This window comes from Cheilinus undulatus, linkage group 7 (genome assembly GCF_018320785.1).
Source record: "Cheilinus undulatus linkage group 7, ASM1832078v1, whole genome shotgun sequence".
Lineage (NCBI taxonomy): Eukaryota > Metazoa > Chordata > Actinopteri > Labriformes > Labridae > Cheilinus > Cheilinus undulatus.
The window spans coordinates 26995144-27012074 of record NC_054871.1 but is presented as its reverse complement, the minus strand read 5'-3'; the positions used below and the strand labels follow the sequence as shown (position 1 = coordinate 27012074).

At 38.8% G+C, this 16931-nt stretch overlaps 1 protein-coding gene across 2 annotated transcripts; it reads right to left on the bottom strand.

Annotated features, from left to right (window-relative positions):
• Positions 1–681: 681 nt before the first annotated feature.
• lpl (lipoprotein lipase) lies at positions 682–16639 on the bottom strand. Of its 2 annotated transcripts, none has more exons than XM_041791268.1 (10): positions 16538–16639; positions 7233–7438; positions 6548–6727; positions 5831–5942; positions 4820–5062; positions 3997–4239; positions 3266–3386; positions 2857–3039; positions 2664–2771; positions 682–1954 (listed from the first exon to the last, which is right to left on the bottom strand). In XM_041791268.1, exons 1-10 carry the CDS (start codon positions 16542–16544, stop codon positions 1903–1905), a joined length of 1455 nt encoding a protein of 484 aa, XP_041647202.1. In that variant the 5' UTR covers positions 16545–16639; the 3' UTR covers positions 682–1902. The 2 variants fall into 2 exon arrangements, with proteins under 2 accessions (XP_041647202.1, XP_041647201.1); XM_041791267.1 differs by lacking the exon at positions 16538–16639 and adding an exon at positions 8246–8499.
• Between the last annotated feature and the right edge of the window lie 292 nt (positions 16640–16931).

The following is a 16931-nucleotide window of genomic DNA, read 5'->3' as shown; positions in this document are numbered from 1 at the left end:
CAGGCACAGACTTGACTGAATTTCACTACATGATGTGACATGATGATAAAAGATGCCAGAACCAAACATGCATGCAAAGAAAATTATCTAAGGGGGATGTATCATTAACTATTTTCAGTCCAAACATGTTCGGGGTTTCATTTTTCATTAGAATAATATATGTGAGATTTTATGCTCACCTATAAATGACATGTGGTTCAGTTTAGAGTGCCTATAAAAAATAATCACCCCTTTGAATGTTTACCCTTTAATTGATTTTATATATCAATTGTGGTCAATGTAATTTGTTTTTTTGACAGAAAAAAAACCTCTTTAATGTCAGAGTGAAAACGATTTCCACACAGTAATGTCAATTAATAAAAATATGTAATGTAAAATAAGTGACTACATAAATATTCACCCCTTTCTAGTCAGTATGTAGTAATCACAGTACTGAGTCTGTGTGGAGAGGTCTCAATCAAGCTTGCAGTAAATAAAGGAGCATATTTTAAGTATACTTGATGTTCATAATTCCTCCAAATATGAATTATATACTCAATTATTGTAAAGTTTCAAGGCAGTGCTTCTCATTCTTTTGGTAGTAAGAGGCAACTTCATCTCCAATTCTGGTCTAAAATCGTTAAACAGTTTTATTATTTTCTTATCTAATAAATGGAAAATCAACTTGAGCAGTCAGGCATGTAGAAATATGTAATTTATCTCTTTATTAAACCATCTTCGGCTCTTCATTTAAACAGTGCACTGCATTTCAGTGTATTAAAGTAAATGCACTGAACAGCTGGAGAAGAGACCAATTTCATTGGTCCTTCCCAAGCCTTCAAGCATTCAATCACAAAATGCAACATTTAAAAAAAACACACAAATGACAACCGAAGCCTGCAGAAATATATTACAGCTTAATATACAAATATATAAATGTACATTCAATAAATACAGTATGAAGTATTCTTGAGATGTATTATGGCTATCATGTAGGTCAGTGCAGCACAAATCACCTGCATGTTTACCTGCAGTGTTAGCAATGTCTGACCTTTCAAAATAAGGACATGTTGTTCACTGAGTCAGTGAGGTAAAATGTTGCAAATGAGAAACTGTTGGCCCATTTATGAAGTAAAGGGAGCACCTAGATGGTACTGGACCCCAACAAGTGACCACGAGTTAAATTTTGTGAAAAGGCCAAAAACTGCTTCATGCAGGGGGAAAGAGAGCCTTCTAAAGTGACCAGTGACACAGTAACCAAAACGCATTTAAAGAACAGGCAAAGTTTCAAGGGATCACATATTAACAAGTTACTCGTATTCAAAAAATATATATATAATACTGATTAAAGTAGGTATTTACAAAGACTGCTGTTATTCTCTGCTCAGTACATAGTTGATACTTCTTTGGTCCCTGGCAATCACTGGTTAGGTAAAGACAAATATGAGAGATAAATGTTCATTGTGTACATTTAAGGGATGAAAAAAATAATTTGATGTGCCTAAATTGTGCCTTTCACTCTGAATCATTTATACATGAACAATAATCCAAGTTCAAATAGGCAAACTAAACACAGCACTTCATAACACTTCAAAATCCCTACAAATGGTCTACAAAGCTTACAATATGATTACAAAGATATGCATATCTACTGAAAGTTGTCAAATCTGAGCACATTATAAAAAGAGCACTTGTAACATTTTCCAGCAGCACACATTGCAGAGACAGGAGAGAGAGCTGCTTAGTCGACTGGTTTTCCAGCTCTGTGGGTAAGGTCATGTTGGAAGCAGTAAGAGGCACAGCAGAAAGGAAAATCAGAAGCATTCAGTTTAAGTCCAGTAACTTGCCACAGCATTCCCAGTGTCTCTGTGTGCTCTTGATCTTTGGCATGCATGATGGGCAGGTGGATGTTTAAGTGCAACTTCAAGCATTATTCTTGCCAAAAGAGCTGCCCTTCATTTTCAGCCTGTGCATCCTGGAGAGAAGAGGAGACCAAGGTTATCATAGTTAACTAAAACTAACCAAATAACTAAAACTAAAATTCAAAAATCCTTTCAGTTAACTGAAACTAAATAAAAACTAAGCTTTTCCCAAAAAAACGAAAACTAACTAAAACTGGGTAACTATAACTATAGAGCGTTACAAAACTAACCATGTAAACATCAAACTATTCAAGCATAATCATTAAGTAAATAAATTCATTAAGTCATCATTAAGTAAATAAAATTATAACTGAAGAATAGCCTGTTTTAATATGTTTTTAAAATGTATGACGCTCACTCAGCCCCGACATGTATCTGTAAAAAAAACATAAAACTAACACTAATACTAATAAAAACTAAAACGAAGCATTTTGCAAAATAAAAACTAAACTAAACTAGCAAACCATCAGTCATAACTAATAAAAAATAAACTGAAATTGAACACAGAAATGGAACGAAATGGAAATAAAAACTAATGAAAAATCCCAAACTATTATAACCTTGGAGGAGACGTCAATGAACAGGAAAGAAAACACATCAAGTCTGGCACAAGCTTTGGGCCCTCTCCTTATTAACTGAAGTTCTGAGACAGATGCGATAATATGTATTCTGAATTTGTATAGGAAAATATAAGTAGTTAATTATGGGTTGATTTTTAAAGGCACACATCAAATGCATAGAGGAAGCTACTTCTTAACTTACTTCCTCTCCTCACGGCTCCTGTTGTCTTCCTTTAATTTGACGAAGACAGCATCTTCACCTCCTCTGACCAGGTAGGCAAACTCTCCTTCCTTTGCACTGAAGATCACCCTGAAATCATACAGAAAATAATTGAAATAAATAGTAAAATCTATAGAAGCAGTGTCAGTATTTGTTGATGTTTTCAATTTCTCACTTGGACTGGTGTTCCCCAGATTTGATGCGCAGTTTTCGCAGGTGGAACTGCCTGCTGTTCCACAAGTCTGACCAGCTTAAGAGCGTATCCTTCTCCCAGCGTAGCTTCACAATCATCAAGTCTCCGATGTCCACATCGGTGGTGATGAGGAAAGACAGAGTGGTGTTAGTCTCAAGGGCCGGCCTGCAGAGTGAAAGGAGCAAATGTCAAAGGTCAGCTTCTTAGATTCGAAGGCATGTATGTTATGTGTGCATGCATGTGCATGACGTAAGCAGCACGAGAGCCTACATAGACTTTATTTAGTGTCAGGATGAATGCAAACACTGTTGCTGACCATCTGATTTCTTGTGTGCGTCTGTGTTTTTGTTTTTAAATGGTGGCCATGTTTAAGTGTTTTATTTCCACGTACAGAACAAAGGGAATGTCCTCCTTCTCTCCATCAGTCCCAAAAAGAGAAATCTTCATCGGCTGCTCAGTGAAGTTCAGGGAGTCCTTGCTAAAGAAGTGAGCCTTCACCTGATAGTGAAAAACTATAAGAAAGAGAGTTGTTGTTTTTTTTTTACTTTTGACACACAATCCCACAGCATGACATGCCCCCAACCCTTCTCCCACACTTAAACACCAGAAAAGCACTTATGTAACATCTATTTTCTCTGTCTTCATGAGACTGACATGGTGTTGTGTTCAGATTTCTGCATAATCTCATTGGGCTTCCTTCACACTCACTCACTACTGCAGCATTACAATACTTACACCCATGAGCATCATTCATACTTGTGCCAAATAGTAACTCTTAAATAAACCTTTCCATTGCACATGCAGGGGTGTAGCATTACCTTAGCATACCTCATGCAACTAAAATACCCGTGACCTCCTCTTCATGTCACCATCTGAACACAGGCTGCTCGTTGGAGGCACTAGGCTGTATTAAAGTGTGTGTACTCTTATTTATATGCTTCTCCTGTTGATAATATTATTACAGCTAAATGTACAGCAGCTCAATGTCTGCAGCTCAAGGAATGTGCACAAATTAACTCAACTCCACTAATCCTCTCTTAAGAATATAAACCCATCAGGACATTTGTACAGTCGTTCACAGAAGCACAAAGCCAGAAAAAGGACATTTCATCTATTCCTTACCTTTGTAAGGCATCACTCCCCGCGTCTTGAGGTACATTGGGACACTGCGGGTCATGCGTACTTTGTTGATGTTATAGCCGAGCTTGTTGCAGCGGTTCTTCCTGCAGCTCAGACACATCCCCTTGTTGAAGGCTTCTTTGGTCTTGCAGCGGAAAGCCAAGCTCTGCTGCTCCGTGTTGAGCAGGGAGTCGATGAACAGGTGGATGGAGCGCTCGTGGGAACATTTGACAAGCTGGTCCACATCTACAGGGATTAATACACAGAAACTGTAACTAAGCTACTCTGTGTAGAGCAGAGCAACATCTTTCACATGTGGGGATTTTACGATCCTTTACATGTCAGACTGAATGCAAACCCAGATGGCTTTCTCATTCAGTTGTCCACTTTTTTTAGCACAACAGCTAGGGAAGCGAACATTTAGAAACACACCAAGCAAGACTTTCATCTTTACACCAGACAGGCTGGGACTCTTTGTTATGACTGCAGGCAACCATGTTTTAAATGCAGCCCTGGAAGCTTAAAGAGTCTGTTGACGCCATGTAATGTTACAAAGGTCTGTCTTAATGATTTGTTAGGACATTGTTGTTGCATATCTATCACTTTAATGTGGGCCAATATGTGTCTTTGTGCTGCAGTGTCACACAGAGGAGGAGATTGGTACCAGCAGGTCTAAGCTAGTGGAGTCTTAACAATGAGAGTAGGCATGAAAACAAGTCATCTGGTGCAGACTTGAATCCTTTATTTACATAAAAGACACATGCCCCCAAGTATTACCTCAACCAGAAATTCAATGAGAGAAAGTTAGATTATTTAAGGTACATACTTTGGAGGCCTTTTAGTCCCGCAGATGCAATCCCAAGCAGAGTATTCTGGATGTCGCAACCCGGCTGGAAAGTTCCTCCGTTGGGGTAAATGTCGATGTGGCCCACTTGTCTCTGGATGCCGATACTACGGTCCGGGGATCCCCTGGTGTTGGTGTGCAGGACGTCCACAAACTGGGCATCATCTTTGGATAGGGTGCTCTTGTTGTCTGCATGCTCAAAAGTGGGACCAGCAGGATCAAGACCTAGAAGGAGGAAGGAGAGGGAGACAAAATGTATTTTAGATTTTGCTCATTTTAGAATGATGTGAAATGTGGAGTCTTGTCAGCACGTTACACTTAACGTTATTATTCCCAGCAAGTCAAAGATTTTTTTTTATGAACAAATAAGAGAACTGACAGACATGCACATGCACAATATGGGCCTGGAAGGCACTGACTAACTGAATATATTTCACCAGTGAATTTTGTTGTTTTTATTAACAGATCAGATCCTTATTACTTTACAGTATGGTGAGTTTGTATGAAAGTCCTTGGCTCAGAGTCTGATTTTAGACATTAAAAGTGTCAATCAAAGCCAAATTTCCAGCTGTTTAAACACATTACACATGGTACGTGGATCTCTATGCTGTAAGAAATTTGCACAAAATATACTGCACCTTCCTGCACTACCGTAGTTTTCCATTACCCAATTTGATATATATTGCTTAATAGGTTTTATTTTCACTGCCTGTGTCTCAGTCAAGAACCTGATTGCAGGAAAATTGCTTTTATTTTATATTTCTGTTTTCGATTATTATCATCTCTTCTATACAACAACAAACCCCCATACAATTTTTTGTTAAAACTCTGCAATAAACTCTGCAATAATTTGAATATGGTTTTGAAAAGACATTTGTAAGTGGAAAGACTCTGCTTTTATGCATAAAGCTCAACAAATCAAATGACTGTGAAGACCCACTTTCCAATCATACAATGTAGCATCAATGTGAGAGGAAGATGATGGATTCTCACCTGTAATCCTGCTGATTTTATGGTCAGTGAGGTCTCCGGCGATTCCAGCCACATGTGCTCCCAGGCTGTAACCCAGAAGATGAATCCTCTCCCAGGGCAGCTGCAGCTCTTTCTGAAAGGGAGGTGACAAGTGAGATGTGCCAGAAACCCTAGCTGACAAGCCAGGAGACAGTTTGAAGTGAAACCTGCAGACTTTCTGCAGGGATTAAACTACTATCAGGCTGTGTTCATATCTCAGAGTAAATCCAAGACATTTAATTGTTGGTGTCATTTTGTGTGCTTCCAAAATTGTGCAGTGTTTCAACATTAAAGCCATGAAAACAGTAGAAAAACAAATAAGCACTAACTGCGCCACTGTCCCTTACCTCCTTTATTAAAGTTGCTCAAACAAAGGCAGATATCCACTAAATACTGAGCCCCAGAAGCCACAAACACAGCCATTAAAGACTTTTAAAGGCATTTAAAATCATACCCAGTAGCCAAACACATCCAAAGCCGTCCTGCTGGGTTTAAAAACATGACATCACCAGTAACATATGTGTCACACACTCTCTGCTGCTGCTCCCTTTCTCTGCTTGATTAATGTAGAATGCGGTGATAATTTGTTCACCCAAAAAGCAGTAAGCCAACGGCACTTGTTAGAGGATGTGACAAATCTGATCCAGCTGTTAGGCAGCTGTCAGCCAGCTTGGAAAGTTGTCTAAAGAAAACACTCACTTGTATCCAGCTAACAAACTTGGCAACGTCACGGCCCACCAGTTTGGTGTAGGCGGCAGAGGTGGGGTAGTGCTGGCTGGCACGAACCAGCCAGTCCACCACGATCACATTGGCAGTGGGCTCCCGTTCATAAAGAGCTGACACAAGCTTGGGCACCCAGCTCTCGTACATCCCTGTTACCTAGAGAAACAAACACAGACACATGGTCACACATTTGTGAGGTCAGCTGGAGTATGGCATGATTTATTCCGGTCTTAACCCTCTTTCTGTGTCCTGGAGAGAAGCTAGGGGTCAAATCTTGTTGCATGAATGGCTTTAAATCACATTAGAAGAGGAGATTACTGTTTCTGGTGAGCTAACTCTGTGCTGGAATGTAAATTCATTGCTACATTTATCTCATCAAACTGTGTGGAGGCTCATTATTTAGGGCTTGGCACAACATTTATATTCAGCTTGTTGGTTATGTAAGTCTAAATGTTAAATGTGTAACATGAAAGCATTATTTCAACATGTTTTCTGCCTAATTTTATTTTATCCATGTCCCTGAACCAGATGAGTAATATGACACATAACATGAGATCCTCTACACTGACATAAAGACACAAAACTCACAAAACATGATAAACATCCATGTTAAAATGATTTTCTAAATAAGGAGGACAGATTTCCTTTAAGTGTGACATACCGTCCAGCCATGAATCACGACAAAAGTCTGCGTTTCTGGGTTGAATTTACAGTCTTTGATGGTTTCGGGCTGGCCGGGCACAATGTAGCACATGTCATCATCTGGGATTTCTGCTGTACGCAGGGAGAACTTGGATTGAATGTCTGTGAAGTCTGAGATCCAGTCAGTGGTGGTGGGCAGCGTTGTGGCACCGACTGTGCTGTTTACTGTAACAACAAACACACAAACAGAAGATCATTAGATAATGATGGCATGAGAAGAAAGGGGCAATTTTGTGCATGCTCAACCTGTTGTTTAAATGTTTCCCAACAGAATTGGGATTAGAGAACAAATAACTTTTTTTACACAAGTTATGCTCCCTTTCACTGTCTATTGAGGTGACCACTTCACTAATGTCTCAGTGTGGGGGTGTACAGCATGGCAGTGTCGCCCCCTTTTGTCGACAGCTAATTTCTGCCATCATAAACTATGTAAAACCTTAAAGATAGCAAATGCAAGATTATCTTATTGCAAGTAAGTTCTGTAAAAGTAATGAAAACATGCATAAAAGGCTGTGTGAACAGCTTTAATTGTTTTATTGTCTTTGTTAACCTTAATATTTTAAAACAAATCTACTAAGTCCAGAGGATTAAAGTTGAAGTAACGTCATTAAGATATACAACATTCTCAGTGAACATCTTTTGTGAGTTATTTTTGATATTTTAACTAACTAAGTGTTTCAGAGCTAAATTGTTGAATGACTGTTTTCCTCCTTACACGTTTCCCCCTTTAAGACTAAACGCCTCTGGCAGCGGCTTTTGTTCATGCACATAGACATGAATGGTATGAAATGGGATGCAGACCTGCAGAGCTGCAGTCTGAAAGCATTTCTCGGGGTTACTGTCGGTCAGATCGAACAGCATGCATTAATTAATCCTGCTCTCTTCATATGTTCACTTCATGAGAGCAGCAGATGACACCTGAACCTAAAATCCTGTCAGACTAGTATCCACAAACTAACAGGTGAGTCTTACCAAACACAGTAGGGGTGCTGAGGGTAGGAGCAGAAGAAAAAGTTGCAAAGATTTTTCCCAAAAATATCCAAACAGTCAAAAAGTTCAAATTTTCTTTTCCCATATTATTGAAAGGGTTTTGTTTTTTTCTTTAAAAATATCCGGAATAAAAAGTTGCTTCAAAGCACTCGACCAGTGTAATCCAATCTTCTGTTTTAAATGCAGGGAACCGGTCAGAAAGTAAAGTTTCTTATGGTCTGTCACAGATGCCGCTACAAGTCATCTTTATGGGTGGCTCATTTAAATATTCACACCTGATTGGCTAGAAGGTGAGGAGGCGGGGCTTAAACTTTGTACCAGCTCTGAAACAAAATCATTCACAACCTTTTTCTCACAGAAGGTGGAAACTGCAGAGCAGATAGGAGTCTGTCAAAAGCCTGAACAGTATTTACCGAGACTATTACTGCAATTCTTTAAGACTTCGAGGTTTAAAACATATTTGGAATAACAGTTAAGTTTTATCTGACATATTTTAAGCCTTTGAGACTAGAAAAAAAAGAGAAATGTTGGATTAGCGCTCGTCTATTATTAATCTAATTATACGTACGCAGTTAGCAGCTAGCTTGTTTCACAGCAGTTATCATTACAATGTCTGAAATGACCTTTGAAAGATAATTAATCAGAATTATACTATAGGCTTTTATTTTATTGATGCTTTCAGAATTTCTCCTTATACACTTTCCATTTGTTGGCCTACAATGTGAAATTATAATTTGTAGAGTAGACTAAAAGGTCATAAACTGTCTAATAAAGGACTTGTATGGTCTGTATAAATTCATAACAACTCGAAATGCTGCAATAAATACAATCCATCAAGAATTAATAAATTAATTAATACAATACATCAAGATGTATTATAGCTACACCTTTATAGAATAATCAACTATTTTTCTGAAAAAAATCTAAAAGTTCAAACTTTATCTTTTCTAAATAAAGCAAACGTTTGTTTTTCTTACATGTTTTTTTAAACTTCCTGTGAGGAACTTTGAATGTTTTTAATGTTGGCACACCCATATCTAAGAGGCACCTGCAGACATCAATAAAGACATGCACTTTTGGACATCCATGAATTCAGACGCACTTAGACATCCATAACCTTTTTGGGTTTTTTGGGTTTTTTTTTCAAAACTGTATATATTTTTTAAAACTTTTATTCATTTTTAAATAGGGCTTCACTGAACATGCCCAAGTGATGATGAACAAGTCGTGCGTTGCGCTCCCTCCATATCAGTTGCTTGCTGCCTTTCTTGAGCAATGGTTTCTTTTCATTAAAAACTTTATTCTATGAGGTGAAAACACTAAACAGTAAACAATGTTTCATATTTGTGGACGAATTTAACATAGAGCTTGTGCTCCCGACAGACAGGAGCCACAGACAAAGCATTCTGGGAACCAGATTCAGGACATGGCCGGAATACGGAATATGACTTTTTAAACAAATATTCTCATTCAAAATGTGTAATTTATGGATGTCTGATGTCTGTAACCAGGCTCTGTTGCCAAACCTTGCACCCCCTCACATAGCAAGTAGCTTCTTAAAACATTCAGTATACTCTGCCTTATTGATCCTAACAGTCAAATATTTCTGTCATTTTGACAAAAAGAAATGTTGATCTGGCAGACTGCATGAATAAAACATAAATGTACAGAAACATTCATTATGCTGATCATGTTTTCTTTTCAGTAGACATGAATGATGGTATGAGCCTGATTTATAACCAGCTGAAAACTCATCAGCAGAGCCTCAATGACAAAGTTAAATACATGTATGTATTTATAGAGATTGCGTGGTTTGGCCTCATCAGCCCTCTCAGACTCTGCTGATGCTTTTTGCAGCCAAGTCTACAATGTACCAATCTTAGACCCATCTTCTGAGCATGGTGGGTGTGTTAAAAAGTCCCCTCTCTCATTGGAGGATCACTGAACAGTGTGAAACTCTGAAACAATGACAAACCCCCCCAGAGGGTAACAAATAAACCCAGTGTCTTGTCTCATGCCTTATGATTGCATGTCACAGTAAAGCTCTAAAGATTTGAATGAATTAAATTAATTTAAGAGCATTCCTGTCTCATAACGTGTCATTAAAAATCAAAACAAGATGTTAAGTGCTTGTTCAGCTCTCGGGGGCACCGAGGAAAAAAAAAAAAAAAAAAAACAATCAGGGAAATCAGAAACAGATGCATGAGACGGGCATGAGAGAAATGTGTCTGAGCACATGTGTGGGAGTTTAATGATCATTTTCAAGGCAAAACATCTGCATGGGACAACGTTACACCTCTATAAAAGGAGGGCAACAAAAAGCAGGCTGACCTATAGCCCAGATATTTCCCCATGATAATATTATCGCACAGTATGTTCTTTGAGAGGAGCACCCAAATATCACCCACTGTTTGATATTACAGGATACGGTTTCTTTGTTTTTGAATTTGATTTATCTTTGAGAAAGTCTGTTTGAAGTTTGAATATTTTTCTTCTAAAATCAGAAAAGAATCTGTGAGCATTATTTCAACTCAGAAAAAATTGTTGAATTTTAAACGATGGGAGTTGAATTAACACTGATGATTTTGCTATCAAGATTAGTTCTGTGTACCACGATGAAGTATACTGTGGTAAAGTAGACTAATATGTGATTCAAACACACAATTCAACACTATTATGTTGATGATGACCCCTCCTCTTCATTGTTTATGAGCCCAAATGTTTAAATATAAATATTAAAGCTACTGTGTTGAGTTTTTATCTGGTCATTAAACTGACTGAAATCAATGGTGATGCTTTTTTAAGAGCTACTAAACCAAATGAGACTATTGGCACAAACTTTGATTATTTCTTGTTATTTTAATGCCTAAAACACTGGCAGTCAAACATAAATGCAGAGATGGCGTTTTATTCTTACAATTTACTGGAGGAAAAGTCTGAATCAGTCTTGTATTATTTTTACTTTTTATTTATTTATTTTTTTAAATACATCAACCTCCCATGCAACGACAAAATCAGCAAAAAGAGATAAGAGGCTTCACTTTGTCCACTGGGGGCCCAAAATCACCAGAAACTGACAATTCCAGGGGCACACAGATGGCCTAGCAGTCTAAGGCGCTACCCATGTACACGGGCAGCCCGGGTTTGAATCTGGGCTGTGGTCCTTTGCCACATGTCTCGTCTCATTTCCAACTCTATCCACTGTCCTCCTATGTCCAATAAATGATTCAAAAGCCCAAGAACACATCTGAAAATAAAGAAACCAAAAATTCCTCACAAGAGCTTTAATTGTGAAGGAAGTTTTGCTCCTGTCAGTAGATGAACATCAAATTTTGGATAAAGGAGAAAAAATCAGTAAAAAAGTGATTGCACAGGAAATATGATGCGTTTAATTTTCTATATAGATGTTTTAAAACTAATATTTTGTTGACTACAGTCCTTGACAGATGAATTAAAAATTCTGAATATGTGTATCTCTTTATGTCACTGAATTTGGGAAAAACCATGAGCGGTTGATGCATTTCTTCCTGGAGAGAACTGTTAAAAAATCCAATTAAAGACATCCAAATGCTCTAGAAACAGTGCTATGAAAACCCACCCTGGTATGTTTAATATATTAGGCTTCAATGTTTTATCAAGTTGTGTATTCAAGAAACTACCTCACCTCCCTTTTAAAACATTTACTGCATTGAACCACCCTCACTCATCAACTGCTTCTCTATATTTGGCCTCTGTAAATATAACCTGCTGTGTCTTTTATCCTGTATCCTCAAGTATACAGTTAGTATGTGTATTCATGTTTAGATGTGTGTGTGTGTTTGTGCCAGTGATTGTTAGGAAGGTGCTGCTTATGAGCCGACCAGAGGGACCAACCCTGTGATTAGAGAGAAGAGCAACGCCTCTCCCAGAGCCTCTGATCTCTCAGGATACTGTATATGACCCAAAGAGAGACACGCAGAGATAAGCGACAGAGCAGAGATGTGATATGCTGGATGAGGATACACCCAGGATATGCTGAATAAGTGAGACATTTCCTTATACCAGTAGGTGTAATGATATCATATTGAAAGAGAGAGACAACAGGAAAGATTCACTGGTAAAGTAAAAGGCAGACAGATTTTTATAGTGTTATGGCCTGTTTGTAGATCTAATATGTCACAGTGTAATATTTTTCAGGCTCTTTGAGCTTCAATTTGTTTGGATTTGAACCCTAAAGCCTGCTGAGGAAATGAAAAGATCACTGCAAAAAGAACATTTATTTCCTGCTGTGGAGGAATTCCTTCACTTTCCTGTTAAAGCTTCTTCTCCTTTTTCTTCTGGAGCGTTACAAACTTAAAAGGCTGCACATTTGTTTCACATTCCTCCGTGTGCACAACTGACAGATTACGTAGGCTGTAGCCTACAGACTCATACAGATGTGTCTCGTACAGATGTTTCAGGTGCTGAGGTTTCAAGCTGATGCAAATATTTAAATGAATCAAATTGACTCCATCTGTTGCCTTTTAAGTCTCTGTTCACTGTTTCTTGCGTAGTCTACTGAAGACCAACACAAATCATAAAAGATAACAACTTACGGTTATCCACACTCGCCCAAATTCTCTGAAAGTGAGATGTAAATATGCATCTAACAGACAAACAAAGATCCTCAAAGTAAACATCTTTTCTGATGACTCACTGAGAAGGGAAAGAAATAAAAACAAGAGTTTGGTTTCACAGGATGATGCAGCAAACCTTTTCTTACTGTGCCAATTTTCCTGGGCCCCCCAGTGTTTGCAGGGGGTTGCACCATGTGTCTACAGTATGTGGCTTTCACACTGCACAGTGTGCGTTTGATCCACAGCCAGAAACAGGAGATGTGGCTGCTGAATCTCATGTTTACTGACCGGTGTTTTTTCTAGTGCCTCAACTCTGATCTTGGGCAAATCCTCCCTCATGCTGTTTCTTTAATAGTTTTCCTTGCACATTCCTACTCTACCTCGGCAAGGCCATCCTCTCACTGTTGTTCAAACACATCACATTGTGTTCTTTATTATCTGTATGTTTCTACTCTGTTTTTTTTTGTTTGTTTTTTTGCCATCACTCTCCAGGCTCATCAGGTGATGAGGCGTCTTTCAGAAACTTTGCAGAGACCTTGAGGCCAGCTGGAGGGGGAAAAATCTGCAAGTAACTTGGAAAAAGTCATGAGTCATGGTTTCACTAACAGTACAGTAAGGTTCATTTCACTTGTGGCAAAGAGAAAGCCTTAATTAAGCAACACCAGAGGGCTTTAATCGCTCATTCAGTAATCCATTAGATGAGGGTAAGGATTTGTTGAACGACAGAAAAGTTCCCCACTGAGAGTTCAGGCTTTTATGAGTCTCTAAAGACACAGTAAGGTCGTAAAAGAGCCACAGAAGGACTTGAAAAGAAGGGAGAGAGAGAGGGTAAGGGAGGGAGCCAGTATTTTATCCTTCCATTCAAGGACGACGTGAAGGGGTTGTGTTGGCAAGAAAACTCAATGATGCATGAGCTGAGTGCAAGTGTTTGTGTGTATTTATGTGCAAAAGCAGACGACATTTGTGTGTTTATATCCTACATACACCGAGCCTGCCTTTTGTTGTAACCACTGTAACCATAAACGGCGTTTGCCCCTTTCATGAACCTTTTAGTCCACACTTTCCAGTAAATGAAGAGATACCAAACACAGACCTTTGCAGGAGGGCTATCAACTTTAAAACTCTACTTTGGTAGAAAATTTAGGTGAAAATGCAAATTGTAGATGACCATGGATCATGTGTATCAGCTATGTGAGATGGACACAAAATGCAACATCCACACATCCTCGATAATGACCATTATTTTGGTTTAATTGGACGTGTATTAGTGTGATGAGAATTGCATCTTACAAAGCAGATAAAACCTCTTTTGTCTGATGTATCAAAGCTATATGAGAACTGGATGTGCGCCAGCTCTTATATAGTGTTGGCAGGCTCATTGCTCCTGAGTTTTTAACTGTTTATCAAATAGGCTGGGATTTTATCGATGTAGCAAAAACAAACAAGGCCACTAGAAACAATTCTGATCATTTTCTTTTAGTTATCATTAAAGGTGCATTATAAAATTGAGGAATATTAGTGACATATAGTAGTCAGTATAGTAAAGCCTGGAGAATTTTTATGCGTTCCAACTGAAATTAAAAAACTACTTTAGCCAGTCCTGTGATGGCAAACACTTTTAATCACATTTTTCACCCCTGTGATAAATTTATCAAAATTAACCAGATTTTTTTTTTGCAACACTTCTCAAAACATGAAATCTGATTGTCTCCTCAAAGGTGCTCTCATTGTGGTGTTTGATCAGTATTATATTTTGACCCAAGCAGTGGTGTAGCCAGACATCTATCTGCCTGTAAAGGGTCTACGGATTTAAGCTTGTGTAGTGTTTTTTAAGTTGTCTTGTCAAAGCTCTTTTACACCTCTTCATTCATTCTCATTCACACCCAAATTCATACACTGATGTCAGAGTTTGCCATGGAGAACTGGCCATCAGACAGCTGTAAGCATTTAGCCCAAGGACACATTGATATGTGATAGCAGGAGTTAGGGGTCAAACCCACAACCTTCCGACTGGGAGACAACCGACTCCACAGTTGCTTGCCCATCTAGCAAACAAAAGCAAATGTGTCTTACGACGACAGCTACAAGCAGCCAGCAACAAAGCCAAAAAATGTATTTGAGTTGGAGTCTGTCCTCTGACAAAGCCATAGACAGGCAGCATTTGGAACTAGAAAAGCACTCAGAGAGCGCAGACCTCCGCCATAAACTCTATCTCCCAATAGAGAAGAATCATTTTAAAAATTCCTGGATCCAGACGGTGCTCCGGATCAGTCCCAAAATCTAATCAGTTCTTCCTTATGCCATTTCTGACATTTCCTGAAAATTTCGTCAAAATCCCTCCTTGACTTTTTGAGTTAATTAGCTAACAAACAAACTAACTAACTAACTAACCATGCAGATCACATAACCTCCTTGGCGGAGGTAATTAAGGGATGCCACGGCAAACCAGATTTCTAGGGGGGTCTCTGTCACCCCTTGCCAGCCCCTGGATGAGCCCTTAAAAAGCACAGCAAAGAAGTTTCATTATGACCATAGGGGGCTGTGTTCAAAGGTTTCCAGGGTTATGATATATCACTAAAAACCCTGTCATGGGATGCAGATGGTCTAACAGTTACATCATGCCCCATGCATGCAGGTGGCCTGGGTTCAAGTCCAGACTGCGGCTCCTTTCCCACATGTCTCTCTCACACTCTTTTATCTCTGCTTTCAACTCTACCCACTGTTCTCCTCTCTGAAGAAAGGCATAAAAAGACCCAAAAACTATATTTAGAGAAAACACATATACAGAAGCATCAACCAGAATATTTCTGCATTTAAGATTACAAATAGGTCTAGACAGACAGAGCACAAACAAGGACTTTCAGTACAAAGTTATAGCTGTTGAACATTTAAACTGGTGCATCTGGTAAAAATTGAAAATGTGGGAAAGAAGTTTGACTAAAAACTCCAGTCTCTCAATTATAAATCAAAACATTTCAACAACATTTCACCATCATTTCATCTAATCAGTAAAATAAATATCGCATGAACTATTTAGATGCCTCTGAGGAAAAGAAAGCTAACCTTTGAAACACACTGTTCAAAGTACTGAGGTGATGAGGCATCCATGTGCTGCAGCCAGCTCCATCGTTCTGAGAGACTTCACCACAGGGGAGTCAGGTAGAGTGGAGTCAGAGGAGGAAGCGGGGACTTCCTTCACTAAGAGTTTTAAGAGACCTTAGTATAAAGATAATAGATAAATCCTAAAATGACAGTGTCACACAGAATTAGTTTTTTTCTGCTGTTATACTTTGTGTGCATTCACAAGAAAAGGATAAACACAAATTTATATTCAACATCCATTTGAGCACACCTTCACATACAGGAACATATGGGTTAGCAGCTGCACATCTGTTGCTGCATGTCAACATTTAACTCAGCTCCAACAGAGCTCCCACTGTCTTTTACACTCTGCATCCTGCACACAAATTCCCACACACATTCGACATGGATTAATGTAAAGCCACACAGTGATACTGACACATACAATGCAGGACAGCACACATACTCTACTGTAGGCCTACATGCTCACTAGAGTATACTTTCCTTACATTGCATAAGCTCTTTCCCACATTTGTAGCTGGTTTTATCTGAATGATATGGGAGGAATGCAGCAGAGTAGAGACTGAATGAGCCTTACGTTCCATACATACAGACAGCTGCCGGTGCCGTGGAGGGAAAGGAGGCTTGAGATGTGAGCGTACAGCAGTCAGGAACGGTCTGCTCTGACAGGACTTTCTCAACTCACTGATGTCAAGTCAGGAGAGAGGAAAGATTTCATAATATTTGATTTCAAATTCTCCAGAGGGAGTCTGGACTAAGGGCGGGAATGTGGGGCAAGAGAGTGCAATGGTCAGCTGACTGTCCGATTTGGATTATCTGAATTATTTTGAAACCTATTGATCAGATTGAGAAATACATGTGTTATTTTTCTTCAAATGTTAAATTAGTATGTTACTGTGATAGTGACTTTGTATCACATTGTTTATTAGTTTAACTGGTTTATGAAAGGGTCAGTGAAGCCATTAAGACAA

Bases quoted from the DNA above. Each gene is read 5' to 3' on its own strand.
- lpl (XM_041791267.1), bottom strand. From the start codon at position 8,348: ATGGGAAAAGAAAATTTGAACTTTTTGACTGTTTGGATATTTTTGGGA. The intron at 6,728-7,232 runs GTATGTCACACT...TTGTTTCTCTAG, and splicing joins TCGTGATTCATGGCTGGACG to GTAACAGGGATGTACGAGAG. The intron at 4,240-4,819 runs GTATGTACCTTA...TAATCCCTGTAG, and splicing joins GGGACTAAAAGGCCTCCAAA to ATGTGGACCAGCTTGTCAAA.